The sequence below is a fragment of the Papio anubis genome, chromosome 16, assembly GCF_008728515.1.
Source record: "Papio anubis isolate 15944 chromosome 16, Panubis1.0, whole genome shotgun sequence".
Classification (NCBI taxonomy): Eukaryota; Metazoa; Chordata; class Mammalia; order Primates; family Cercopithecidae; genus Papio; species Papio anubis.
The window spans coordinates 73,062,695-73,088,462 of NC_044991.1; the positions used below are offsets into that span (position 1 = coordinate 73,062,695).

At 53.3% G+C, this 25,768-nt stretch overlaps 3 protein-coding genes across 6 annotated transcripts; 1 reads left to right on the top strand and 2 right to left on the bottom strand.

The window, feature by feature from the left end:
• Positions 1-467: 467 nt before the first annotated feature.
• Positions 468-3,182, bottom strand: NEURL2 (neuralized E3 ubiquitin protein ligase 2). Of its 2 annotated transcripts, none has more exons than XM_009216014.2 (2): positions 2,122-3,182; positions 468-727 (listed from the first exon to the last, which is right to left on the bottom strand). In XM_009216014.2, the coding sequence occupies exons 1-2, from the start codon at positions 2,861-2,863 to the stop codon at positions 684-686; spliced, it is 786 nt and encodes a 261-aa protein (XP_009214278.1). In that variant the 5' UTR covers positions 2,864-3,182; the 3' UTR covers positions 468-683. The 2 variants fall into 2 exon arrangements, with proteins under 2 accessions (XP_009214278.1, XP_003904721.1); XM_003904672.3 differs by having other exon boundaries at positions 474-713.
• Positions 2,017-10,675, top strand: CTSA (cathepsin A). Of its 2 annotated transcripts, none has more exons than XM_003904669.3 (15): positions 2,017-3,300; positions 3,444-3,625; positions 3,780-3,891; positions 4,137-4,187; positions 4,271-4,357; positions 4,596-4,751; positions 5,089-5,180; positions 5,862-5,946; positions 6,528-6,619; positions 6,698-6,776; positions 6,869-7,008; positions 8,809-8,884; positions 9,568-9,657; positions 9,856-9,960; positions 10,219-10,675. In XM_003904669.3, the coding sequence occupies exons 2-15, from the start codon at positions 3,444-3,446 to the stop codon at positions 10,300-10,302; spliced, it is 1,431 nt and encodes a 476-aa protein (XP_003904718.1). In that variant the 5' UTR covers positions 2,017-3,300; the 3' UTR covers positions 10,303-10,675. The 2 variants fall into 2 exon arrangements, with proteins under 2 accessions (XP_003904718.1, XP_003904717.1); XM_003904668.4 differs by having other exon boundaries at positions 3,143-3,254.
• PLTP (phospholipid transfer protein) lies at positions 10,478-24,870 on the bottom strand. 2 transcript variants are annotated; one of them, XM_003904671.5, is made up of 16 exons: positions 24,587-24,870; positions 23,860-23,970; positions 23,666-23,765; positions 22,437-22,565; positions 22,012-22,167; positions 20,335-20,398; positions 20,186-20,249; positions 18,782-18,873; positions 17,456-17,632; positions 17,314-17,373; positions 14,599-14,763; positions 14,430-14,497; positions 11,686-11,728; positions 11,482-11,545; positions 11,322-11,398; positions 10,609-10,918 (listed from the first exon to the last, which is right to left on the bottom strand). In XM_003904671.5, the coding sequence occupies exons 2-16, from the start codon at positions 23,957-23,959 to the stop codon at positions 10,796-10,798; spliced, it is 1,482 nt and encodes a 493-aa protein (XP_003904720.2). In that variant the 5' UTR covers positions 23,960-23,970; positions 24,587-24,870; the 3' UTR covers positions 10,609-10,795. The 2 variants fall into 2 exon arrangements, with proteins under 2 accessions (XP_021776691.1, XP_003904720.2); XM_021920999.2 differs by lacking the exons at positions 23,666-23,765; positions 23,860-23,970; positions 24,587-24,870 and adding an exon at positions 23,365-23,547 and having other exon boundaries at positions 10,478-10,918.
• Between the last annotated feature and the right edge of the window lie 898 nt (positions 24,871-25,768).

A 25,768-nucleotide genomic window follows, 5' to 3' on the forward strand; every position in this document is an offset into this window, starting at 1 on the left:
GGCGCCCGCCACCATGCCTGGCTAACTTTTGTATTTTTAGTAGAGACAGGGTTTCACCATGTTGGCCAGGCTGGTCTCAAACTCCTGACCTCAAGTGATCCGCCCGCCTCGGCCTCCCAAAGTGCTGGGATTATAGGCCAGGTATTGGTATTTTTCAAAGTTCCTCAAGTGATTATAATATATGACAAAGTTGGAACCTCTATTCTAGGGACATACTTCTCAACCCTGGCTGTACATGAGAATCTCTTGAGAAGCTTTTACAAAAAACAATGTCTAGGCCTAATTTCCCAACAAATCAAATACAAATCCCTAGGGATGGGATGTGGGACACCAGCCCTCTTTACGTATCCTAAGATGACTCTAACAAGCAGCCAGCCTAGGAACCCCTGCTCTCTTGCTCCGACCTGCTGACCTGCAGTGATTCTAAACGAAGTGCCTCTCCTAGGCTGGAGGGCAAGGAGACCTTCCAATGATCAAGATGTCAGCATTGGCTGTTTATTTCTGGTCCTGGTTGGCAGCAATATGGCCAACTTCAGACCAGCCAGCCACAGGTCTGAGGCCCCAGGATGCAGCTCTGCTTCGGTGCGCTGTGGGTCTTCACTCATACTTGCAGAAATCCTTAAGTTCTTTGGGCAGGTGGAGCCCATCAATGGCCAGCCGGTGCACCATGCTTCTCTGTATCACTAGGCGGCACAGAGTCTGCAGGGACGGCACTGTGGGAAGAAGACTGTGAAAGGCAAACTGGAGGGTGGGTCTGAGGCCAAGACCCAGAAGATCTAGGTCATGGTCCTCACTTTGCCATTAAATGTGGGCAAGTCCTTACTGCTCTCTGGGCCCAGCCTGCTTCATGGAGCTGTTCATGGGGCTGAGAGAAGCACCTCTTCCCAAGGGCTATCACAAAGCTGCAACCCTGTTTATATCATAACACAGCACAATCCCATCCTCGTTCACTTAGCAGCTTCTGGGGGCAGGAGTAGTGTCTGATTTGCCTGTGCAACTGCAGCCTCCAGTACAGGCCTGGCACAAAGAGGGTTCTGGTGCACTGAATTCATGAAATGTGATCAGAGGTATAACTACAATGCTTACCAGGGGTATAATGAATCATACCTCAGCATTAAAAAGCTCTCAGTCTGGGGTTTGTTTTTCCTCGAAGCCAATATGCCCAAGTCTATAAGCGTGTTTCTTTCTTTTCTTTTTTTTATTTAAAGAGAGAGGGTCTTGCTCTGTCACCCAGGCTGAAGTGCAGTGGTCAGTGAAGTGCAGCCTTCAATTCTTGGGCTCAAGCGATCCTCCTGCTTTAGCCTCCCAAACAGCTGGGACTACAGGCATGCACCACCATGCCCAGATAATTATTTAATTTTTTGTACAGAAGGGGTCTCACTTTGTTGCCCAGGCTTGAGCTTCGCTTCCCTCCCGTCCCCTCCCCTTCCCTTCCCTTCCCTTCCTTGCCTGCCTGCCTTCTCTCTCTCTCTCTTCCTTTCTTTCTTTCTTTTTTTTTTTTTTCTTTTTCAGAGTCTCACTCTGTTGCCTAGGCTGGAGTGCACTGGTGAGATCTCGGCTCATTGCAACCTCCACCTCTCAGGTTCAAGTGATTCTCTGCCTCAGCCTCCCAAATAGCTGGGATTATAGGCACATGCCACCACACCCAGCTAATTTTTGTATTTTTAGTAGAGACAGACTTTCACCATGTTGGCCAGGCTGGTCTCAAACTCCTGGCCTCAAATGATCCGCCTGCCTCGGCCTCCCAAAGTGCTGGGATTACAGGTGTGAGCCACCATGCCCGGCCAAGCATGTTTCTAAGAAAAGGGCAAACAATTCTCAAAGAGGCCCCTAATATCTAAAATCAGTTTAGAATCCCTGCCCTAGGTGAATACAGGAAACATTCTCAAAACTAAAAGCAAACTTGTAGGGCATCTTAATCCATCAGCCAAGATGGGTACCAAGGCCCAAAACCAGGTAGAGGCTTGTGCAAGATCACAAGCAGAAGTGTAATTTGAAGCTAGATTCTCCCACTCTTAAACTAGTGCTGGACAGACGGAGGCCTAGCACACTGGCTACGAGCCCTAGCAGATTCCTGTCCCCACATTGCGCCAGGAGGGGTCGCTGCCCAGGGATACCTACAGCCATACTCGAGCTGGACAAGGCGCACGCTCTTGGTGGAAGCAAACACGTCCACCACCGCGTAGAGGGGCTGCGCAGCTGGCAGCCCCCGGGCGCTGGGGCCCATGTCCTCGCCGTTGATGATGATGTGCATGTCGGCCGTGCCATCGGGGCGCGGGCAGAAGAGGACGCCCAGGCGGCTACGGCGCGCCGTCGGAGGCAGCACGTTCAGCTCATAGAGCTGGTCCAAGAGATGGCTGTAGAGCCCTGGCCGACTGCGGCCCACCAGGCGGTCCCGGGGAATGCGAAACTGCTCAATGCGCAGATATGGTTCCACCAGGAGGGTTGGAGGTCGGCTGGGGGCCGCTGCCTCGGCCTCCGGGCGGCCCTCACGGGGCACGCGGTTGTGGTGGCGCGTGATGGCGAAGACCCAGGTGTGGCCCAGGTTGACTAGGTCGGGCAGAGAAAACTCGGGAACGGGGGCCAGACTGGCGGGGTCCAGCGCCGTCAGACCGAGACGCAGATGTCCGCACCAGCCCAGCTCTTTCTCTTCGATCTCGACCAGGAAGACCTGGCCCGGGGCCAGGGGCTCACGGCTGAAGCACACGCCGTGGGCGAAGCTCTCCACGCGTGTGGCCCGCATCCCAGAGGGGTCCACGCGGATGTTGTCACCGTGCACCCAATGGAAGCGGGTGGGAGGGGGCTCCGGGCGCGCAGGTCCCCAGAGTGCACCCGAATCCACGGGCTCGGAGGCAGCAGCCATCTCTCGGCCATAAGGCAGGCTGGCGGGCGCCGGGGGCTATTTTGGGCGGCGGGCTCAGATGGTGACCGCAAGGGGACCTTGTAAGGCATTTCCCCCCTGCCTCCCTTCCCCGAGCCTCTGCCCGGGGGTCCTAGCGCCGCTTGCTCAGCCATCCCTCCTAGAACTTGGCCATCCACACCCGGATCATCTGATCGCGTGCGCCCGGGCTACGATCCGCGAGGCCCGCGGACCTTGACCCGGCATTGACCGCCACCGCCCCCCAGGCCGGTAGGGACCAAAGAAGGGGCGGGGGGAAGACTGTCACGTGGCGCCGGAGTTCACGTGACTCGGAGTACACATGACTTCCAGTCCCCGGGCGCCTCCTGGAGAGCAAGGACACTGGGGAGCAGAGGTGAGCTGGCACCGGAGGCTGGAGGGGATCCCCGAGCCCGGGATCGGTGCGCGGTAGAGGAGGCTTGAGGGTGGGAGCTGGCGCTGGGGCCGGGGCTTCCCTCGCGGAGGCGCCGCCAGCTCCTCCCCGGGTGCTGCTTCACGGAAGCGCTGAGGAGCGAGGCAACAGCCCCTCTTCTGCCTCCCGTAGATGATCCGAGCCGCGCCGCCGCTGCTGTTCCTGCTGCTGCTGCTAGTGTCCTGGGCGCCCCGAGGCGAGGCAGCCCCGGACCAGGACGAGATCCAACGCCTCCCCGGGCTGGCCAAGCAGCCGTCCTTCCGCCAGTACTCCGGCTACCTCAAAGGCTCCGGCTCCAAGCACCTCCACTACTGGTCTGCCGCCCTGCCTCCCGGGCGGGACTGGGAGGAGAGATGACGGATGAGGGGTGGGGGGTAGTTCTGCAGACCCCTGAAGACGCCTGGGAGCCGGGAGGGCTGGAAAGGACCCCTACAACTGCACCAACACTGCCCTGACACCCCTTCCCAGGTTTGTGGAGTCCCAGAAGGATCCCGAGAACAGCCCTGTGGTGCTTTGGCTCAATGGGGGTCCCGGCTGCAGCTCCCTAGATGGGCTCCTCACAGAGCATGGCCCCTTCCTGGTGAGTGGACAGCAGGGGTAAAGCACAGTTCCTAAAGCAAAAGGCTGGGGAAAGGGAGAAACGGACTTTGTGATTTTCCAGAAAGTTTCCTTCCTTCTAAGTCTTGGGATTTTCCTCTGTGCCATTGGCTTTGCTGCTTGTACCTCTCAGGGGTTTTGCCCACACGTAAAGTGCCTCTCACGGTGGCCCTTTCCCTCCACCCAGCTGGCCCTTGGGACTTACTCAGCCATCTCTTTCCTCCTCAGGTCCAGCCAGATGGTGTCACCCTGGAGTACAACCCCTATTCTTGGAATCTGGTATAGCTGGAGCTGTGGGTCCTGTGGGGGTGTCTGGGCACTTGGATGGGGTGGCAGTTGACTAATTTTTCCCTCCCTTCTAGATTGCTAATGTGTTATATCTGGAGTCCCCAGCTGGGGTGGGCTTCTCCTACTCCGATGACAAGTTTTATGCAACTAATGACACTGAGGTGAGTCCGGTGCCTGCCCATCTGCCCCAGGCTCCCCAGTCCTCCATCCATGGCATGATGCTGGGAGAGAGAGCATGGCCTTGGAGTCCACTTTTCGCTCTGTCATATGCTTGTGGTATGGTGTCCAGTCACTTCCTCTTACACAAACAGGGTGGGTTGATGTCATTATCTCTGAAGTTCTTTCCAGTTCAAATACCAAAGCTTCCTGATTCCCTCTGTCTTGCTCTCCCATCCCCAGGTCGCCCAGAGCAATTTTGAGGCCCTTCAAGATTTCTTCCACCTCTTTCCGGAGTACAAGAACAACAAACTTTTCCTGACCGGGGAGAGCTATGCTGGCATCTACATCCCCACCCTGGCCGTGCTGGTCATGCAGGACCCCAGCATGAACCTTCAGGTGCAGGGCAGCTGCAGGAGGGAAGGGAGGCACCTTGAGGCTGTGGCCTTGCAGTTAGCAAGGTCAGACTGGTCAACAGCCCCATCCAACCCAGCTCCCTGCATACCCTCCCCACCACCAGCTGCCCTAGGTCTGTCTAGTGTGCCTCCCACAACAGGAAACTCATCTGTCAGGCTGCCAGCTCTGTGCTTTGCATTGAGTGACCTCCCACACCCAACCGCCCCCATAAAACACCCTGGGTTTCAGCTTCCGGATTGCTGAAGGTCTGGGTGTTAGGGTGAGGGAGGCTCCTCCTCTTCGCCCTCCACATGAGCTGAGCGCCCTGGGTGTTTCACAGGGGCTGGCTGTGGGCAATGGACTCTCCTCCTATGAGCAGAATGACAACTCCCTGGTCTACTTTGCCTACTACCATGGCCTTCTGGGGAACAGGTATGGGATAGGGCAATTGGGCAATCTCTAGGGTCACATGATCTCGAGTCTGTCCTCCAGGCACATGATATGACAGGCCCAGCCCAGGTTTATGAGCAGCAGGTGGGTTGCAGAAAGAACACAGTGCTGAAAGGCCAAAGAATAGAGATCAGATTTTTCTTTTTTTTCTTTTTTTTTTTTTGAGACAGAGTCTCACTTTGTCATCCAGGCTGGAGTGCAGTGGCGCGATCTTAGCTCACTGTAACTTCCACCTCCCAGGTTCAAGCAATTCTTGTGCCTCAGCATCCCAAGCAGCTGGGACTACAGGCACGTACCACCACACCTGCTTAATTTTTTTGTATTTTTAGTAGAGATGGGATTTTGCTGTGTTGGCCAGGCTAGACGCGAACTCGTGGCCTCAAATGATCTGCCCGCCTTGGCTTCCCAAAGTGCTGGGATTACAGGCATGAGCCACGGCGCCCAGCCAGAGATCAGATTTTAAAGGAACTAAGGAAGCCTTTCTGTATGACCCTGGGGCACCTCTTTGGGAGCTAGCTTAGGTGACGTGCAGACCACACCCTGTGATACCTTTCCTAGTCTCCTAGGGTCAGGGAGGTTGGTGGGAGGTGGGGGTATGCTCGCCTCCTCTGCCCTCCTCTTCCCACCAGAGGCTGATGCACTTTTCACTCTCATCTCCTACAGGCTTTGGTCTTCTCTCCAGACCCACTGCTGCTCTCAAAACAAGTGTAACTTCTATGACAACAAAGACCCGGAATGCGTGACCAATGTGAGGTTCTGCCGTCACTCCGCATCATCAGCCCTCCCATCCCTAATCCCAAGAATGGGACCACATTCCCTCCTTGGGGACTCCTTGTTCTCCATCCCTCATTGCCTTCTTGCACCTTTAAGCAATTTAGTGTTCTCTGGGACATGTGTCTAAGTGTGTATTCCCACCACCACCTCCTATGGCGGCAAATCCCATAACCTGTGTGAGGGAGAAAGGACTTCTTCACATTTATCAAACACCTGCAGTGTGGCGGGCACTGTGCTGAACTGTGTCTATGTAGATTACTTAAGCTTCAAGATTCCCCCTCAAATGAGATCGTACTACCCACATTTTCCAGATAAGGAAACCTGAGGGCCATGAATTTTGAAATCACTGTCTGAAGTCAGTGTTGGGAGGCAGTGATGCTAGGATTTGGACCTAGGGCTGGGAAGATTCCTGCCACTGAGCCTCAGTTTCCCTACCTGTGAAAAAAAAGTGGGTGAAGAGGTGAAATTCAAGAGCAATAAATCTTGGGACAACTTGGTGGGGTTGTGGAGAGGCTAGGGATCTGTAAAGCATGGGGGCTTGGTGTATCATTGCAGCTTCAGGAAGTGGCCCGCATCGTGGGCAACTCTGGCCTCAACATCTACAACCTCTATGCCCCTTGTGCTGGAGGGGTGCCCAGCCATTTTAGGTAGGTGCTGCTGGGTGCCCCTGGGGCCAACCCCAGCCCCATCTGGAGGCTCCACCCATCCCCCCACCTCACATGCAGGTATGAGAAGGACACTGTTGTGGTCCAGGATTTGGGCAACATCTTCACTCGCCTGCCACTCAAGCGGACGTGGCATCAGGTGTGCAAGGGCGTGGGCTTCCTCCTGGTGAGGTGGGGACAGGGGCAGGGGCAGGGAAGCAGAGGCCCTGACCCTCTGTGTGTGCCCTCCAGGCATTGCTGCGCTCAGGGGACAAAGTGCGCATGGACCCCCCCTGCACCAACACGACAGCTGCTTCCACCTACCTCAACAACCCGTACGTGCGGAAGGCCCTCCACATCCCAGAACAGCTGCCGCAATGGGACATGTGCAAGTGAGGCTCTGTGGCCACCTGTGACTTGGGGTGGTGGGTTGCTGGGGCTTGTGGGCATCAGCAGGTTCCCAGGGATCTTCTGTGTAGGGTTTCTTGATGAGATGAGCTGTACAGGATGTTTAACATCCATCCCTGACCCCTCAGTGGATTGACAGCCAATTCTTTTTTCTTTTTTAAATTTTAAATGTTTTTGTTTGAGACAAAATTTAAATGTTTTTGTTTGAGACTCTGTCACCTAGGCTGGAGTGCAGTGGCGTGATCACAGCTCACTGCAGCCTCGAACTCATGGGCTCAAGTAATCCTCCCACCTCCTCAGTAGCTGGGACTACAGACGCACACCACCACCCCCAGCTAATGTTTGTATTTTTTTGTAGAGATGGTGTTTTACCATATTGCCCAGGCTGGTTTTGAACTCTGGGGCTCAAGTGATCCACCCACCTCAGCCTCCCAAAGTACTGGCATTACAGGCTTGAGCCACCCCACCCAGCCCCAATTCATTACATAGCCACATTGGTTGTTGTTTCACAGTTCACTACAGCCTCAACCTCCTAGCTCAAGCGATCCTCCGACCTTAGTCTCCTGAGTAGCTGGGTCTACAGGCACATGCCACCATTCCTGGCTAATTTTTTAAAAAATTTTTCGTAGAGACAGGGTCTCACTATGTTGTCCAGGTTGGTCTTGAACTCTTGGTCTCAAGCAATCCTCCCTCCTTGGCCTCCCAAAGTGCTGAGATTACCCACCCAGCCACCACATTGGTTAATAACTATTACTTCTGACCTGGCGCAGTGGCTCATGCCTGTTATCCCAGCACTCTGGGAGGCTGAGGTGGGCGGATCACCTGACGTCAGGAGTTCGAGACCAGCCTGGCCAACATGGTAAAACCCCATCTCTACTAAAAATACACAATTAGTCAGGTGTGGTGGTGGGTGCCTGTAATCCTAGCTATTCAGGAGGCTGAGGGAGGAGAATCGCTTGAACCCGGGAGGTGGAGGTCGCAGTGAGCCAAGATCATGCTACTGCACTCCAGCCTGGGCAACAAGAGTGAAACTCCATCTCAAACAACAACAACAACAAACTATTACTTCCATGTCCAATCTCCTGTGAGCCCCCCGCCACCGCAAGTAAAAGGGTGACACTGGGCCCATCTGGGGCTGCTCAGGTCCATTTTGATTGGTCAGTGCTCACACTCTACCTTGTTATATGTTGTGACTCTCACACCTGCTGGCCCCTAGACACTAAATGCCAGATGCATCCCAGTCCCTGTAACAACCAAAACGTGTCCCTGTAGGTGTTTTTTTGTTTTTTTGTTTTTTGAGATGGAGTCTTACTCTATTGCCCAGGCTGGAGTGCAGTGGTGCAATCTTGCTCACTGCAACCTCTGCCTCCCGCCTCCCTGCTTCAGCCTTCTGAGTAGCTGGGATTACAGGCATGTACCACCATGCCTGGCTAATTTTTGTATTTTTTTTAGTAGAGATGGGGTTTCACCATGTTGGTCAGGCTGGTCTCGAACTCCTGGCCTCGTGATCCACTCACCTCGGTCTCCCAAAGTGCTGGGATTACAGGTGTGAGCCACCGCACCTGGCATCCCTGTACATTTCTAAATGGGGACGAGTTGAGGCTCTCTGAATCCCAGCCCATCATCCAGGTCAGTCCTAGAGAGGTGGCCCCCCAAAAAGAGGAGTGGAACCCAGCTGTCTGCTTTCTGGGTTGGAGCTTGGAGATAGGAGAGAAGGTCTGATCTGTTGACTACTTTTTGCCCCTACCTGGTCTTCCTGGGGCCTGCGCGTATGTTCCCGGCAGCTTTCTGGTAAACTTACAGTACCGCCGTCTCTACCGAAGCATGAACTCCCAGTATCTGAAGCTGCTTAGCTCACAGGTGAGTGGGGACAGCACAGCTGAATCCACCAGCAGCCTTAGGACCCCAGAGTAGCACAGCAAGCTGGGGGCCCTTTAGACTTCCTGTCAGGACAAGGGAAGCTGAAACTCCAAAAGGTGAAGCCCAGGGTACTGTGATTGGTGGGGTCAGAATTTGAACCTGGGTTTGTCCCCACCCATGCTGCACTGCTATAGGAGGCCAAGTGGTCTGGATCAGCCAAGGAGCCTTAAGGGTGAGAAGAGCTTCATTCATGCCAAAAATGGGCTAGCTGAGGTCCAGAGTGGGAGCAGACCTTGTCCAAGGTGATATAGGAGGCACTGGCAGAGCCAGGTTAGGACCAGGTTCTGTCCAGCACAGTAGTTCATAGCATGGGCTCTGGAGTCACATGGCCTGGGTGCAAGTCCCTGTACTAGACACGTAATCTTGGGCAAATTTCTTAAATATGAGCCTCAGGTTCCCCATCTGTAAAATGGGGATAATGGTAGACAATGATATCTACCTCATAGGTAAAACATTTAGTAGAATACTGGACATGCAGTAAGTCATCAGAAAACATGAGAATTCCCTGGTTCGTGCTATCTAGCTCAGCCCCTTGAATTCCCTGAGGGGTAGGCCTTGAACTAGGGAAGGGCTAAGGCCTAGGCTTGTTCCACACCACTCATTCTCACCCCGTTCTGCTTTAGAAATACCAGATCCTGTTATATAATGGAGATGTAGACATGGCCTGCAATTTCATGGGGGATGAGTGGTTTGTGGATTCCCTCAACCAGAAGGTAAGACAGAGATTCCTGGCCCTGGGATAGGGGCTGCTGTGGAGGATCAGGGGCGGGTATGCCTGGGAGTGGCTGGCTGGCTACCTGGCTCTGGTCCACAGAGGGCAAGTGTGGAGGAATTCCCAGCCCTAAGGTCTTGCTGGTAGCTGTGAGCAAGGATGCAGCTGCTGTAGGCTGATGTCTTTTCTGATGGGGCAGATGGAGGTGCAGCGCCGGCCCTGGTTAGTGAAGTATGGGGACAGCGGGGAGCAGATTGCCGGCTTTGTGAAGGAGTTCTCCCACATCGCCTTTCTCACGATCAAGGTAGGGACTGGCCCTGCTGAGGGATAACTGGGCCGGAGGCGAAGGAGCAGGACCCACCCGTCCTTTCCCTCCGGCTGCCTTTTAGGCTGGGTCATGGGTCACTATCTGGCCCCTGTATGGGCAAGCTTTTTTGGAGAGGGGTGGGGAGGGTTCTGGGAAGAATAAAGGGCTTGGGATGAAGGAATTCCCCACGGGTGAGCAGTTATATGGGGAGGAGGGAATGGTGGGGGTCAGGAGCTCACGAACATTGCTCCTCAGGGCGCCGGCCACATGGTTCCCACCGACAAGCCCCTCGCTGCCTTCACCATGTTCTCCCGCTTCCTGAACAAGCAGCCATACTGAGGACCACAGCAACCAGCTCCACGGCCTGATGCAGCCCCTCCCAGCCACTCCTGCTAGGAGAGTCTTCTTCTAAGCAAAGTGCCCCTACAGGCCAGGTTCTGCCTTCAGGACTGCCCGCTTCCCACAGCCCTGTGCATCCCAGACTGGGCCAGGGTCTCCCACAGACAGCCTGGGGGCAAGTGAGCACTTTATTCCCATAACAGTTCCTGAATGGGGTGGCCTGGCCCCCTCTCTGCTTAAAGAATGCCCTTTACGATGCACTGATCCCATCCCAGGAACCCAACAGAGCTCAGGACAGCCCACAGGGAGGTGGTGGACGGACTGTAATTGATGGATTGACTGATTATGGAATTAAATTGGGTACAGCTTCAAACCCCGTCTTCTCTGTGGCACTGGGGGTTAGAGGGGGCACTACAGGCTATGAATGTGGGAAAAGAGGGGCTGAGAGGGGTTGGAGTCCTGAATGACAGCTGCCAGCGTGGGGGTTGGGGGCTCACACAGCAGCTGTGGAGGGTGGGGGGGCAGTGGATGCCCCGATGTCGGCAGGCCGGTTCTTCTCAATCACCTCTCGCAGCCCTTTGGCAAAGTGGAGATCAGCCCCGATGGTGAGGAAGCCCTGTGTGGGGGACGGGGGAGCCTCATTTATTCATTCAGTTACTGAGGCCAGCGTTTAGAGATCAAGAGACAGAGTCTTTGTCTTTCAGGGACTCAATCTAATGGATAATTCCATGTCAAGGTGCTCAAATGAGGTTGTAGGAGTGTAGACTATGGGTGTCAAGGAGGGCTTCTTGGAGAAGGTGACCTCTGAGCTAAGACCTGAACGATTAGTAGGTATTGGGATGGGAGAAGAGTGCTCCAAGGAGAAGTCACTGTGTGTGCAAAGGCTTTTAGGAGTCTAAGATTAAAACGGGAGGGGACGGCTGGTAATGGGGGAGCTGGGGTCAGGTAGTGGAGGGCACTGGGGAACTACAGAAAGAGGGGAAGGCCCTGCCCTCCTTCCCCATCCTGCCCCCACTCACCGCATGGTTCGTCACCACTTCACGCACAAAGTTGATGCCCTCAGGTAGTGGGATCTGCACCCCACGCCAGGTCCGCTCTGTGGGTGGGAGCACCCCGCTCAGTCTGGGCCCGCCCAGTTCACCCCTCCTTTCTTCCTCCGTCCTCACACCCCAGCCTTACCGTTGAGCATGGGCATCACCCCGATCTGCAACATGGTCTTCAGAGGGGCCTGTAAGGGGATCAGCTGGGGGGGCAAGGGGGGAAACAGGGCAGCCAGTCAGGGGTGGGTTTAGTTGCCCATGGGTGAGCAGTTATATGAGGAGGGAATGGTGAGGATCAGGATCTCACGAACCCAGCCCAGCCCACCCACCCTTCCCCACTCACAGCCAGCGACTCCAGTGCAGAATGGTTGGAATAGATTCGGAACCTGCGGGAGAGAAAGGAGCCCTGTGGGCAGGAAGCCTGGAAGCTCCCCTTCCTCAGACCACCCGGGCCTACCTGCCAGAGGTGCCTGAGTTGCAGGCTCAGATGCCCCACGTAGACACCTTTCCAGGTGCTACAACTTTCCAAGTATCCTCGGGCCAGTTATGGCTGCCACTTGGGTTTCCTTTTCTCCAAGGCTGCTACTTTTTATTTATTGAGCACTTCTAATGTGCCAGACTTCTGCTGGTAGCTTTGCAGGTGTTATTTATTTTATGTAACAAAACTCACATTGCTTAGTTCCTGTCAGACACTAAGCGTATTTATTTTCTTTTTTTCTTTTTATTTATTTTTGAGACAGCGTCTCACTGTGTTGCCCAGGCTGGAGGGCAGTGGTGCAGTTTAACTCGCAGTGGCTTTGACCTCCAGGGCTCAAGTCAGCCTCCCACCTCAGGCTCCCAAGTAGCTGGGACCGCAGCCGTGCATCACCATGACTGGCTAACTTGTAAATTTTTTTGTGGAGACGGGATCTCACTTTGTAGCTCCGGCTGGTATCGAACTCCTGGCCTCAAGTGATCTACCTGCCTTGGTCTCCCAAAGTGTTGAGATCACAGGTGTGAGCCACTGCACCCAGCCAACGTGTTTAAAAAGTTAATATTAGTAGGTTGGGCGCGGTGGCTCGTGCCTGTAATCCCAGCATTTTGGGAGGCCGAGGCGGGTGGATCACAAGGTCAGGAGATCAAGACCATCCTGGCTAACATAGTGAAACCCTGTCTCTACTAAAAAATACAACAAAAATTAGCCGGGTGTGGTGGTGGGCGCCTGTAGTCCCAGCTACTCGGGAGGCTGAGGCAGGAGAATGGCGTGAACCCAGGAGGCAGAGCTTGTAGTGAGCTGAGATTGCACCACTGCACTCCAGCCTGGGCGACAGAGCGAGACTCTGTCTCAAAAAAAAAAAAAAAAAGGTAATATTAGTAAACTGTTTTAAAATACAGTACCAACTGGTTCAGTCCTCATAACAAGCCTAAGGAGTGGGCACTATTACGATTTGTACTTTATAGATGAGGAAAATGAGGGCCCACAAGGTTACGTAATTTGCCTGAAGTCACACAGCTGGGAAGTGTCAGAACTTGCCTCTAAAATCTAGGGTCCTAACCTACATTATCTCCTTTAACCTTAGAACAGCACTGTCCAGTCAGATTTTCTATAAAATGTTTTGTATCTGCATTGTCCACTGTGGTAGTCACTAGCCACATGTGGCTAATGAAATGTGGCTTAGTACAACTGAAAAACTTTAATTATAATTAATTTAAATGTAAATAGTCACATGTGGTTAGTATCTACCATATTGGACAGCACAGCCCTAGAAGGCAGATGCTACTTTTACCTGTATTAAACACATGGAGAAAATGAGGCCTAGAAAGACAAAATGGGCTGGGTGCGGTGGCTCATGGCTATAATCCCAGCACTTTGGGAGGCTGAGGTGGGACAATCACTTGAGCCCCAAGAATTGGAAACCAGCCTGGGCAACAAAGTGAGACCCTGTCTCTACAAAAAATAAAATAGTCAGCCATGGTGGTGCATGCATGTAGTTCCAGTTACTCGGGAGGCTGAGGCTGGAGGATTACTTGAACCCAGGAGGTCAAGGCTGCAGTGAGCTATTATTGCATCACTGCACTCCAGCCTGGGCAACAGAGTGAGACTCTGTCTCAAAAATAAATAAATACAATAAAAATAAAATAAGGCCGAGCGCAGTGGCTCATACCTATAATCCCAGCACTTTGGGAGGCCGGGGCAGGTGAATCACCTAAGGTCAGGAGTTCGAGACCAGCCTGACCAACATGATGAAACCCCATCTCTACTAAAAATGCAAAAATTAGCCGGGCGTGGTGGCGCACACTTGTAATCCCAGCTACTCAGGAAGTGGAGGCAGGAGAATTGCCTAAACCTGGGAGGCGGAGGTTGCAGTGAGCCAAGATCACGCTATTGCACTCCAGCCTGGGCAACAAGAGCGAAACTCCTCAAAAAAAAAAAAAAAGAATAATAACATTTTTTAAAAAGAAAGATAAAATGGCCTCAAGGGGCCGGGCGCGGTGGCTCAAGCCTGTAATCCCAGCACTTTGGGAGGCCGAGACGGGCGGATCACGAGGTCAGGAGATCGAGACCATCCTGGCGAACACGGTGAAACCCCGTCTCTACTAAAAAATATAAAAAAACTAGCCGGGCGAGGTGGCGGGCGCCTGTAGTCCCAGCTACTCCGGAGGCTGAGGCAGGAGAATGGCGGGAACCCGGGAGGCGGAGCTTGCAGTGAGCTGAGATCCGGCCACAGCACTCCAGCCTGGGTGACAGAGCAAGACTCCGTCTCAAAAAAAAAAAAAAAAAAAAAATGGCCTCAAGGTCACAAAGCCGTGTTGTGCTGAGGTTTTTGTCAAAACCCATGTTCTGATCTTTGCTGTGTGACTGTGGGCATGTTATTTAACATTGCTGGACCCATTTGTTCATCTCTCATAATACCTGCCCTGCCTGCCTCTGGGACATGTGAGAATGCAGAGGAGTTAGATTTTACCAAAGCACTTTAGCATGCATTAACAAAGATAGACCCCAGCTCTCAGTGACTTACAGGTATGAACGAATTTTAACTCAACATCCCTGTGGACAGGTGTGATTGTCCTCAAGACACTGAGGTGCAGGGAGGTGTGCCTGCATACCTGCGCAGGTCCAGCTGTGTGCGCAGGGCCTTCCCCCGGAGAGCCATCTTGGCGCTGAGACGGGCGTCCTGCAGGAACATGGGGAGGAGGATGTTACCCAGAAGGTCAGTAACCCACAGTCAATTTTTCCCTGACCCCCAGCTAGCAGCCCCCACTCCAGGACCCATACCATAGTCATGCTGGACAGCTGGACCTCAGGCTTGTCGGGTGGGACCAGGGCGATGGTGACGCTAGCAGTGACAGAGACGGTGGTGCCAGAGGGCTTGATGGTGCAGCGTGGTGGGGCCAGGACCCGCAGCTCCAGCTTCAGTGGGGAGTCAATCACTGCTGGGCTCTGGGGGATGAGCAGCAGGGGCGGGTCAAGTCCCTGCCATTTCCTGTGGAGCCCCCAGGGAAGAAGAGGACGAAGGCAGGTGCAGCTTCTGCCTCTGGGGACTCTCATATTGCAAATACAGAGACAGTTCTGGCTTCCAAAACCCTCAAATCTGCATCTAGCCTTCATGCCATTGCCACACAAAGAAACAGCAATGTATTCTTCTCTTTCTGCTTCCTAAATACATCTCAATATTCAGGTCCATCACCAATCCAGACTCTTCGTGGATGTCCTTTTTGCATTAGTATCTCAGCCCCTTGCCATGTCTTCTGTTTTGGATATGGAGTCTCACTCTGTTGCCCAGGCTGGAGTGCAGTGGCACAATATCGGCTCACTGCAACTCTGTCTCCCAGGTTCAGGTGATTCTCCCGCCTCAGTCTCCCAAGTAGCTGGGATTACAGGCGCCTGCCGCCATGCCCGGCTAAGTTTTGTATTTTTAGTAGAAATGGGGTTTCACCATGTTGGCCAGGCTGGTCTCGAACTCCTGACTTCAGGTGATTCGCCCACTTCGGCCTCCCAAAGTGTTGGGATTACAGGCATGAGCCACCATGCCCAGACCACTTGCCATATTTTTGCTCTCTCTCTCCTTTCTTTTTCTTTTTTTTTTTTTTTTTTTTGAGACAGAGTCTCTGTCGCCGAGGCTGGAGTGCAGTGCCATGATCATGGCTCACTGCAGCCTCAACCTCCTCAGCTCAAGTGATCCTGCCATATCAGCCTCCTGAACAGCTGAGACCACAGGTTCATGCCACCATGCCAGGCTTATTTTTGTATTTGTATTTTGTTTTTGTTTTTGCTTTCGTTTTTTTGTAGAGATGGGGTTTGGCCATGTTGCCCATGCTGGTCTCAAACTCCTGGGCTCAAGCGATCTGCCGGCTTCAGCCTCCCAGAGTGTTGGGATTACAGGCGTGAGCCACCATGCCTGGCCATATCTTCTTTCTCTAGACTGCTGTGCTTTCTTCTATAGGCAGTGAAGGAATACTATAAGATGCAACTTGCCTAATCTTCACCAAACATGATTCTAAACACTGTATATGTGTTGGCTCCTTTAAACCTCATAAGGACCGGGCACGGTGGCTCACGCCTGTAATACCAGCACTTTGGGAGGCCGAGGTGGGCAGATCACAAGGTCAGGAGATCAAGACCACGGTGAAACCCCATCTCTACTAAAAATACAAAAAATTAGCCGGGCACGGTGGCGGGCGCCTGTAGTCCCAGCTACTGGGGAGGCTGAGGCAGGAGAATGGCGTGAACCCGGGAGGTGGAGCTTGCAGTGAGCTGAGATCACGCCATTGCACTCCAGCCTGGGTGACAGAGAGAGACTCCATTTCACCAAAAAAAACAAAAAAAACAAAAAAAAAAACTCATAATAACCACGTGAGGCAGATATTACTGCCAATTTTGTTGTTGTTGTTTATTTTTTACAAATTTATTTTTCAGGCTGGGTGTCATGGCAGAGAATTGCTTGAACCCAGGAGGCAGAGGTTGCAGTGAGCCAAGATTGTGCCACTGCACTCCAGCCTGGGTGACAGAGTGAGACTCTGTCCCCCGACCCAAAAAAAAAAGATCTGACTAAAAATTTATTCTTCAATAGAGACAGGGTCTCACTATGTTGCCCAGGCTGGTCTCAAACTCCTGGGCTCAAGCAATTTTCCTACCTTGACCTCTCAAAGTGCTCAGAGTATAGGCATAAGCCATCATGCCCAGCCATACCCCCTTTTTTGAGATGGGAAAATTGAGGCACAGAGAGGTTAAGTAACTTGTAGAGGTTATGCAGTCATTCAGTTTCAGAACTAGGCTTGAAGCCCAGGAGTCTGACAATAGAGACCCTGCCCTTAATTTCTTAGCCATGAATTTGATGATGATAATGACTGAATTATTTCTTCTAAAATTTGTAATTTTGCTGGGCACAGTGGCTCACACCTGTAATCCCAGCACTTTGGGAGGCCAAGATGGGTGACCACTTGAGCCCAGGAGTTCAAGGCCAGCCTGAGCAACATGATGAAACCCTGTCTCAACAAAATTTTAAAAATTAGTGGGGCGTGGTAGCACAAGCCTGTAATTCCAGCTAGTCAAGAGGCTGAAGCAGGAGAACAGCTTGAGCCCTGGGAGGCAGAGGTTGCAGTGAGCCTAGATTGTGCCACTGCATTCCAACTTGGATGACAAAGTGAGACTCTGTCTCAAAAAAATAAATAAATAAAATGTGTAACACTCTCCTCCCCAATACACAAATAAACAATAGTATATGTTAATTATTATTAAAGCCCTCACACTTGCAAAGCGTGGGTTCTCGCTAATCCTCACAGCAGCTCTGCGAAGGAGATAGGACAGGAAGGAGCAGGAAGGGGAAGCCTCCTTCACAGACGGAACAGCCATGACAAGGCGAGGGTGACTGGCCAAAGACAAGAGGCCAGAGCCATGTCTGAGTGGCTGCCACTGGGGGCCCCGCCTGCACCCCTCCCTGGTCTCACTGGTGTGCAGGTGGCCCTATCCCGGTCCCCCGCCAGCACTCACCAGCAGGACAATGCTCCCAAAGTAGGTGGCCCTCAGCAGTATGTCCAGGTCATGGGGCACCTGAACAGGGGAATCAGGAGTGAGGGAGTGAGCTCTGTCACAGATCCTCTTTTGCCCATCCCACACACAGGCCCTGGCATACCTTGTCCCCCACCAGCGACAGTTGCAGCGCCCCCGCCCGGAAGTAGCTCTCCATGGCAGAATCGAAGAAGAACTCAGAGAAGGCCACATACACCATCCGCTCCTCCTCCTGCAGCTGGGGCTCCACCGCCCGGTTGGGGAGGCTCCAGTTCCTCTCGGTCAGGGGGAAGAAGGCCCCCTGGGGTGGGGCATTCACGGTCAGGGTCAAGGCAGACTGGCCTGGCACCTGGACTGACAGCAGGTGTCTCCCAGCCCTGTGCTAGGCACTGTGGGGAGACAGTGGGAACCCAGCTGCTGTTCTTGGGGCACTCACAAGCACATCTCTTAAAACGCATTGAAAGGAGGACACCTGCTATCAGGGGGCAAGCCTGTCACACTGGAAGAGGGAGGGTCAGGAAAGGTTTCATGGAAGAGGTGGCATCTGAGTGGGTCTTGAAAGCCAGAGGCAGTAACAACAGCTACTATTTACATATAGTGTGCATACTCATGCTTCTGTGCCAAGTACTGTAAGCTCTTCACATAGATCAACTCCTTTACTCTGCATTAACTACGTGTGCTTTCTTACTAGATTATTTCCATTTACGTGTTAGGAAACTGGCCAACTGAAAAGTTACGCTTAGGGCCATGCAGCTAGTCAGTGGCAGAGCTAGGATTTGAACTTCAGGCATTCTTTTTCTTTTTGTAGAGAAGGAGGTCTCACTATGATGCCCCAGCTGGTCTCAAACTCCTGGGCTCAAGCGATCCTCTGGCCTGGGTCTCCCAAAGTATTGGGATTACAGGCATGAGCCACTGCACCCGACTGATTCTAGCTCCCAAGTCTGCACTCTGAAACTGCTATACTACTCTGGGAGACCAAAGGTAGTGGCTACACACTAGCTATGTGGCCTTGGGCAAGTGATGTCACCTCTATAAGTAAGTCTCCACATTCCTAAAATGAGGATGATGTTAGTACCTGACTCACAGGGTTGTGAGAGAATGAAATGAGATGATTTGTGTAGAAATTTGTGTCCAGCTCCTTCAGGGGAGTTGGGGAAAGACCGTGCATGAGCAAAGGCCCTGAGGTGGGAAGCGAGGGTCCAATTTGGGAAAGAGCAGCTGCAAAGAAACAGGATGAGATATAAAAGGTGGGGCCAGGTAAGATTAACAGGGCTCAAATACCAGACCCAGGAGGCTGAACCTAATTCTGTAGTAACAGGGAGCCATAGCATTCTCAGCAATGAGAGTGGCCTCATCAGAGCTGTGCTTTAGGAAGTAAAATCTCACAACTTAGCGGAGAAAGAGGTCCTGTTAGGAGGTCAGAGGTCATACACCAGCCCGAGCAGCTCACCCGGAAGTCCATGTCCAGGTTGCTAGTGGAAGCCACAGGATCCTTCATGAGGGAATAGTCAATGCCAACAAGCTCATCCACAGAACTGCGCACTGCAGGAAGAGGCTCAAGTCACTCACAGCTGTGTGATGTGGGACAAGGTGCTTAACCTCTCCAGGCTCAGAGTCCCACCCATAAAATGAGGATACATCCCTCGCAGGGTTGTCAGGAGGGTCAAATTAGTTTTATGTGGAAAGCACTTAGGGCCTGCTGTGTAGTAAGTGCCCATTAATGTTAGTTATTATTATTACTACTACCACAGAGGTTTCATCAAATCACTGGGGGCGCCGCGCACAGTGGCTCACACCTGTAATCCCAGCACTTAGGGAGGCCAAGGCAGGCAGATCACCTGAGGTCAGGCGTTCGAGACCAGCCTGGTCCACCATGGTGAAACCCCGTCTCTACTAAAAATACAAAAATTAGCTGGGCGTGGTGGTGGGCGCCTGTAATCCCAGCTACTCGGGAGGCTGAGGCAGGAGAATCGCTTGAATCTGGGAGGTGGAGGTTGCAGGGAGCCAGGATTGCACCACTGTACTCCAGCCTGGGTGACAGAGTGAGACTCCATCTCAAAAAAAAAAAAAAAGAAAGAAAAAAAAGATGGCATGGGGTTCCTTTCCCTTGGTTTCTCCTACCTCCTCCTTCTCTTCCCCTGCCTGTGTGTTGGGTGTGATGGGACAATAACTTTGCCCCACAGTAGACAGAGGTCATGGCTTAGAAAAAGGGAATTCATGGCCAGGCACAGTGGCTCATGCCTGTAATCCCAGCACTTTGGGAGGCCAAGGTGGGCGGATCACGAGGTCAGGAGATTGAGACCATCCCGGCCAACGTGGTGAAACCCTGTCTCTACTAAAATACAAAAACTTAGTCGGGCATGGTGGTACACGCCTGTAGTCCCAGCTACTTGGGATGCCGAGGCAGGGGAATCGCTTGAACCCGGGAGGTGGAGACTGCAGTGAGCTGAGATCACGCCACTGGACTCCAGCCTGGCAACAGAGTGAGACTCCATATCAAAAAAAAAAAAAGAGAAAAAGGGAATTAATGTATTCATGTTAATTGAGCACCTATTAGGTGCTAGGTGATGAAGACAAATGGGACGCCAGTGATTAGCACGCACATAATGAGGACCTTGACAACTATTCTCTCAGATAATCCTCACAGTAACTCCAGGAGGAAGCGCTGCCAGGCAAGTGAGGAAACAAGCACTTTGCCCAGAGAGAAATGAGCACTTTACCCAAAATCACACAGCAAGTCAGCTCCAGGGGCCACATTTGAACCCAGGACTGTTCGACAGCAGGGCTTGGAAGGGGCCTGCTCTGAGGTGCTGCATGACAGCTGCACACCTGGCCTCACCCCCAACCAACTCACCAGGCACGGTGTCCAGGAGGGCGTTGAGCAAGACCGTCCCTGCGTGGTAGAGTACGGGGCAGATCTGCGAGGTGGGAGCCAGAGTCAGGGCCTTCTCAAAGTGAGACCAGGCCCACCCTTGCCACCCTGCGACCTGTCACTGCCCACACCTGCTGGTTGAGGAGGAAGCGCATCCCTGAGGTGATGAACGTGGAGAGAAAATCATACACCTTCCTGTGAGGAAAGGAGAGGCCGGGTGAGCCCAGAACCTGCCTCCACCCCAGTCCAGGTCCAGGAGAAATCAGAGACCAGGGAAATAGTGGCAGTGGGATTCCTCAGCATCAGCCTGAATAACAGGTCCTCCACATAGGTTTTCCAAGAACCAGGCCCGAATTCCCTCTCCAGCATAATTCTCAAGACCTCCCGCTGGTCCCATCAGCCAAATGAATCCACCCACATTGCCTCAAACCCGCTCTGAGCATCCCCACATCCATCTGCTTACTGATCCGCTTACAACCCTTCTACCCTCCGCGTTCCTACCCTGTATTTCCCCATCTGAGCTCAGATGCTTCCTCTTCCAGGCAGTCTTCCCAGATTCCTCTCCTCTGAATCCCCAAAGCACTTTCTTAGTCCTTCTCTCCAGGCCCTGATAACAAATGCTTTTTATTCCAGATAGGCTCTGAGCTTCTTCCTGCATCCTCAGGGCCTGGCATACACTTTGATGAATAAATAGTACTGACAGTATACCAACACCAGGCAATAATCCATCATCTTCTTTCCCCAACTGTCTTCCAGAACAAGAACAGTATCCCCTTCTCAGCGGCAAAAATTAAAAAATAGGCCAGGCACAGTGGCTCACACCTGTAATCCCAGCACTTTGGTAGGCTGAGGCAGGCGGACCACCTGAGGTCAGGAGTTTGAGACCAACTTGGCCAATATGGCAAAACCCTGTCTCTACTAAAAATACAGAAAAAGTAGCTGGGCATGGTGGCGCATGCCTGTAGTCCCAGCTACTTGGGAGGCTTAGGCAGGAGAATCACTTGAACCCGGGAGGCGGAGGTTGCAGTGAGCCGAGATTGTGCCACTGCACTCTAGCCTGGTGACAGAACAAGACTCCATCTCAAAAAAAAAAAAGTATTATTTTTGTTATTATTATTTAGAGACACCAATTATTGAGAATCCAGTACATGGCCAGCTGTGCATATTAGTCCTCACAATTACTCTTATCTAAGTGGCCAGCACTTAAATATGCATTTATCATATGCCAGGTGCTGTTCTAAAATTTTTTTTTTTTTTTTTTTGAGATGGAGTCTTGCTCTGTCGCCAGGCCAGAGTGCAGTAGCACAATCTCGGCTCACTGCAACCTCCGCCTCCCGGGTTCAAGCGATTCTCCTACCTCAGCCTCCCATGCAGCTGGGACTACAGGCATGTGCCACCACACTCAGCTAATTTTTGTATTTTTAGTAGAGACAGGGTTTCACCATGTTGGCCAGGATGGCCTCGATCTGTTGACCTCATGACTCGCCTGCCTTGACCTCCCAAATTGCTGGGATTACAGGCGTGAGCCACCGCACCCAGCCTTGTTCTAAATATTTTTACATATACCAACACAAATAATCCTGGCAATGACCTTATAAAATAGGCTTTATCATTATCCCCATGTTACTAATGAGGATACTGAGGCACCGAGCTTCAGCGATGTGGCCAAGTTCACACAGCCAGGAAGTGACAGAGCTGAGCTTTGGACACAGTTGGTCTGATTCCCAAGCCTGTGCACTTTGCATTGTGCTAGGCAGATGAGCTGTGGGGCTCAAAAGGGGTAAGCTGGGGTTGGGGCTGGGGCTTACTTGAAGGTTCCCCCGAAGGCCACGTGCATTCTGGAGACAGAGGCCTGGCAGGAGACATTGGACACTTTCATCCGTCCAGCAGGATCCCGGGAGAGCTCCAGACCAGTGCGGATGGACACACCCTCAGCTGAGGCATTGATGTAGCCACCATCATAGCTGCCAAGGGGGTTAATATTCACTCCAGGTAGGAGCTCAGTTGAGTCTTCAGTGCCCCTTGCATCATGATACCTCCTTATAAGGTTTCACTTCCTTCCACACATCCTACCAAACCCTCCTATCAACTCTTATGAAATGGGTTTGCTTGTCCCCATTATACAGATGAAGAAACTTAAACTCAGGAAGGCTAAGGGGGCTGCCTACAGCCCCACAGCACTTCCAGCCCTCCCTACCAACTCTCCACTCCCCTGAGGGTGCTGGGTCCTTACAAGAACCAGTAGAGCAGCTGTCTCCGGAAGCGCAGCCCCAAGGAGGCGTTGGTGATTTGTAGCATCAGCTCCTGCTGTGGCTGGAAATCGAGCTCGGAAGATGTCAGCTGCAGCTCTGTGACCTTCACCCTACGGGAGGCCTCAGGGTCAGATCCAGGGCCAAGAAGAGGGAACTCCCCCCAACCACAGGAAATTTGTCTGCTCCCCTTTCAAGTCCAGGTCTGGGGAAGCAGGAGTGGGTAGAATGAATTCTTCCATTGTCCCTCAAGTACCCAACTTAGACTTGGGTGGCTCAAAGTTGAACTTGGGTGGCTGAGAGATGAGGTCTTCCTGATGCAGGTGTTAAAAGGGAGCTTCACCCCATCACTTAGAAGTCTTGTGTTTGTTTGTTTGCCGGGCGTGGTGGCTCATGCCTGTAATCCCAGCACTTTGGGAGGCCAAGGCGGGCAAATCACTTGAGGTCAGGAGTTCGAAAGTCTAGCCAACATAGTGAAACCCCTGTCTTTACTAAAAATACAAAACTTAGCAGAGCGTGGTGGCACGCGCCTGTAGTCATAGCTACTCGGGAGGCCAAGGCAGGAGAATCACTTGAGCTGGGGATGCGGAAGTCGCAATGAGCCAAGATCGCGCCACTGCACTCCAGCCTGGGCAACAGAGCAAGACTCCCTCTCAGAGAAAAAAAAAAAAAGTCTTGTTTGCTTGCACCCCCTCCCCTCCCACACCCTGGGGTTCCCTCACCCGGTCTTTTAATAGAGTCCATTCACTTTGCCTCCATCACCTAAGCTCCGCCCTCATATCTCAATTCCCTTATTCCCCCTCCCTCATCCTAAACCATACTTAAGAGTCTTCAGTTCCCCCACCCCTCCCATTATCTCCACCCGGTGCCCAAGACTCCACTCTCATCTATTGGCAAGTTCCTTGACTCCACCTTTCTGGTGCTCTTCGGCCACGCCTCACATCTACCGGTCCTGCTTCCTTCCTGGCCCCCTCGACGTTTTCAAAGCCACGCCCATCTGCCCGGTCCCGCCTATGATGGCTGGCTTGGCCTTTATCTTTTCGGCCCCATCCGGTTTCTTAAGTCGTGCCTCATCGATTTGGCCACGCCCCCTCCCACTCAGCTTCCAGTCTCCCGAGACCCCGAGATTTCTTGGGCCCCGCCTCCACCGCCGAGGCCCCGCCCCGGATCGCGAGGCCCCGCCCCGGATCGCGAGGCCCCGCCCCCCACTTACTCAGAGATGTTGTAGTAGAAGTGGCCTTCTTTGCCCCGCAGGTCCGGAATGGTGATGGTCTCCAGCTCTTGTTCCAGAAAGCGCAGTCCCTCTTGCTTCACTGAGGCAGCAGCGAAATCCTTAGCTCCCGTGCCCACTGGGGCGACCCCAACCCCGTCCGCTCCCGTCCGTCCCTGTCTGCCCCTGCGCCTTACCCAGCTCCAGCGCCTTGGAGGTGACGCGGATCTTGCAGCCTGGGAACTCTGCGTGAGCGCCTGCCAGCAGCGCCAGGAAGAGAGCCCCGAAGAGGGCCATGGCGAGCGGGCCTGGGGGTGGGGTGGGGTCGCAGGAGTTGTCTGAGCCGCTTAAACCCATTCCTTGGACGTCCAGCCATAAGTGGGGACTAGCCTGGATCGTGGCCCTCCAGATAACTCTTCGGGGAACTTGGAACCAATAATCTTGCCTCCATTTGGCAGATGTGGAAACTGAGGCTCAGAGAGGCAATGCGACTTGCGTTCTGGCTCCCAGAGGATTTGGGACACGGGGGAGGGGACGTCCCCAGTTCCCTCGTGCTACCGCCGCGTGATGAGTTTGGACCTCCAGGGGACCAGCCCCCACACCCCCAACAACCTCCCCTTTCCTTTAGCGGTGGGCTCGCGCAGGCTTGCACGTTGCCACGGCAACGACTGCACGCGCATTCCTGGAGGGTGGCTTGCGGTCTCCTAGGCCTCGCGCCCGGGGAGGAGACGAGGTGGCCGACCAGACCGTGGGCTCCCGGGTCTCCCGGCTCCCTCAGGTCCTAAATCTCTCCCGTTAGAGAGTCTGCCTGGAGCCCCCCATGTTAGCGTTTTCCTTCATCGGCTCTCCTCCCCACCCCGGCTTCAATGCACCACGCGGCTCGGCGAGGGACTGTGGACGGGATGGGGACGCGCCCCAACTCACTCAGCGGTGGAGCTGGGGGGCGGCGCGGTCACGTGGGGTGGCGGGCAGCTCAAGGTATCCGGGCGACGGGGTCTGGCGGGCCGGGCTGTTCCAGCCGCCCTTATAAAGCCGGGCCTCCCCGACCCCTCCTCCTCCTCTCTGCAGCTCTCCCCTCCTCCCTTGGGGGCTGGGAGGGGACGGGGCGGGACGCTGGCAGCCAGGAGAGTGGAAAAGGCTGTACAGAGCCCCGTGACAAGTCCGGCCGCTGTCTGGACAAGTGGGGGACCCAAGCCCAGGGAGAGGGAAGGAAGTGCAGGAGCCCTCCCATTCAGCCCCAACAATCCCGCTTTGCTGGGACCTCGGTTCAAATTACAATTACCCATGTCTTCCTGCAGGATCTTGGGCAAGTCACTTCACTTGGGTCACTGACCCTCAGTTTCTTCCTTCAGCGAAATGTGCACGATGATAGGAACTACCTCTTGAGCCTTTATTGCAACCAGGTCCAGGCACAAAGTCAAGGAATATTTTTTCCTTCCCTGCCACCCACAATCATCTCAGGACCTCCTTGCCTGGCTTTGCTATGGGCCCCCCTACCTGTCTCTGTGTCACCATCTGGGGACCTTAAGGTCCCAGAGACCTTTCCCACTTGGAAAAGCAAGTCTAGGCAAGTGCTGTCAGCCCAGGAACATACCAAACCGGCTGAAATCACTCCAGAGGGAGGTCTGCCATTTCTTATGGCTGGTGGATTTTTTTTTTTTTTTTTTTTTTTTTGAGGTGGAGTCTCACTCTGCCGCCCAGGCTGGAGTGCAGTGGCATGATCTCGGCTCACTGCAACCTCCACCTCCTGGGTCCAAGCAATTCTCTTGTCTCAGCCTCCTGAGTAGCTGGGACTATGGGTGCCCACCACCACTCCTGCCTAATTTTTGTATTTTTAGAAGAGATGAGGTTTCACCATATTGGTCAGGTTGATCTCCAACTCCTGATCTCAGATAATCCATTGGTGGATTTTTTAATGAACCTTTGGAGCAAGGTGCTTTGAACAGCACCCCTGCCCCCACCCTCACCTCCACCTATTGCTTACAGGGTTCCTGGACCCTAGGACAGGGCACAGAGTGGGTGCTTGCCACCTGTTTGTTACCAAATGGATGAAAGAAAGGGGAAGCAATAATCATGTCTGCTGAGCATGTATTTTGCACCAAGCAC

Coding starts and splice junctions, on each gene's coding strand:
- NEURL2 (XM_003904672.3), bottom strand. CDS start 2,863: ATGGCTGCTGCCTCCGAGCCCGTGGATTCGGGTGCACTCTGGGGACCT. Junction 714..2,121: donor TGTCCAGCTCGAGTATGGCT/GTAGGTATCCCT, acceptor TTCTTCCCACAG/TGCCGTCCCTGCAGACTCTG.
- CTSA (XM_003904668.4), top strand. CDS start 3,201: ATGACTTCCAGTCCCCGGGCGCCTCCTGGAGAGCAAGGACACTGGGGA. Junction 4,188..4,270: donor ACCCCTATTCTTGGAATCTG/GTATAGCTGGAG, acceptor CCTCCCTTCTAG/ATTGCTAATGTGTTATATCT. Junction 7,009..8,808: donor CCGCAATGGGACATGTGCAA/GTGAGGCTCTGT, acceptor TGTTCCCGGCAG/CTTTCTGGTAAACTTACAGT.
- PLTP (XM_003904671.5), bottom strand. CDS start 23,959: ATGGCCCTCTTCGGGGCTCTCTTCCTGGCGCTGCTGGCAGGCGCTCAC. Junction 14,764..17,313: donor TTGGGAGCATTGTCCTGCTG/GTGAGTGCTGGC, acceptor CTCATCCCCCAG/AGCCCAGCAGTGATTGACTC. Junction 11,399..11,481: donor GGTGATGCCCATGCTCAACG/GTAAGGCTGGGG, acceptor TCCCACCCACAG/AGCGGACCTGGCGTGGGGTG.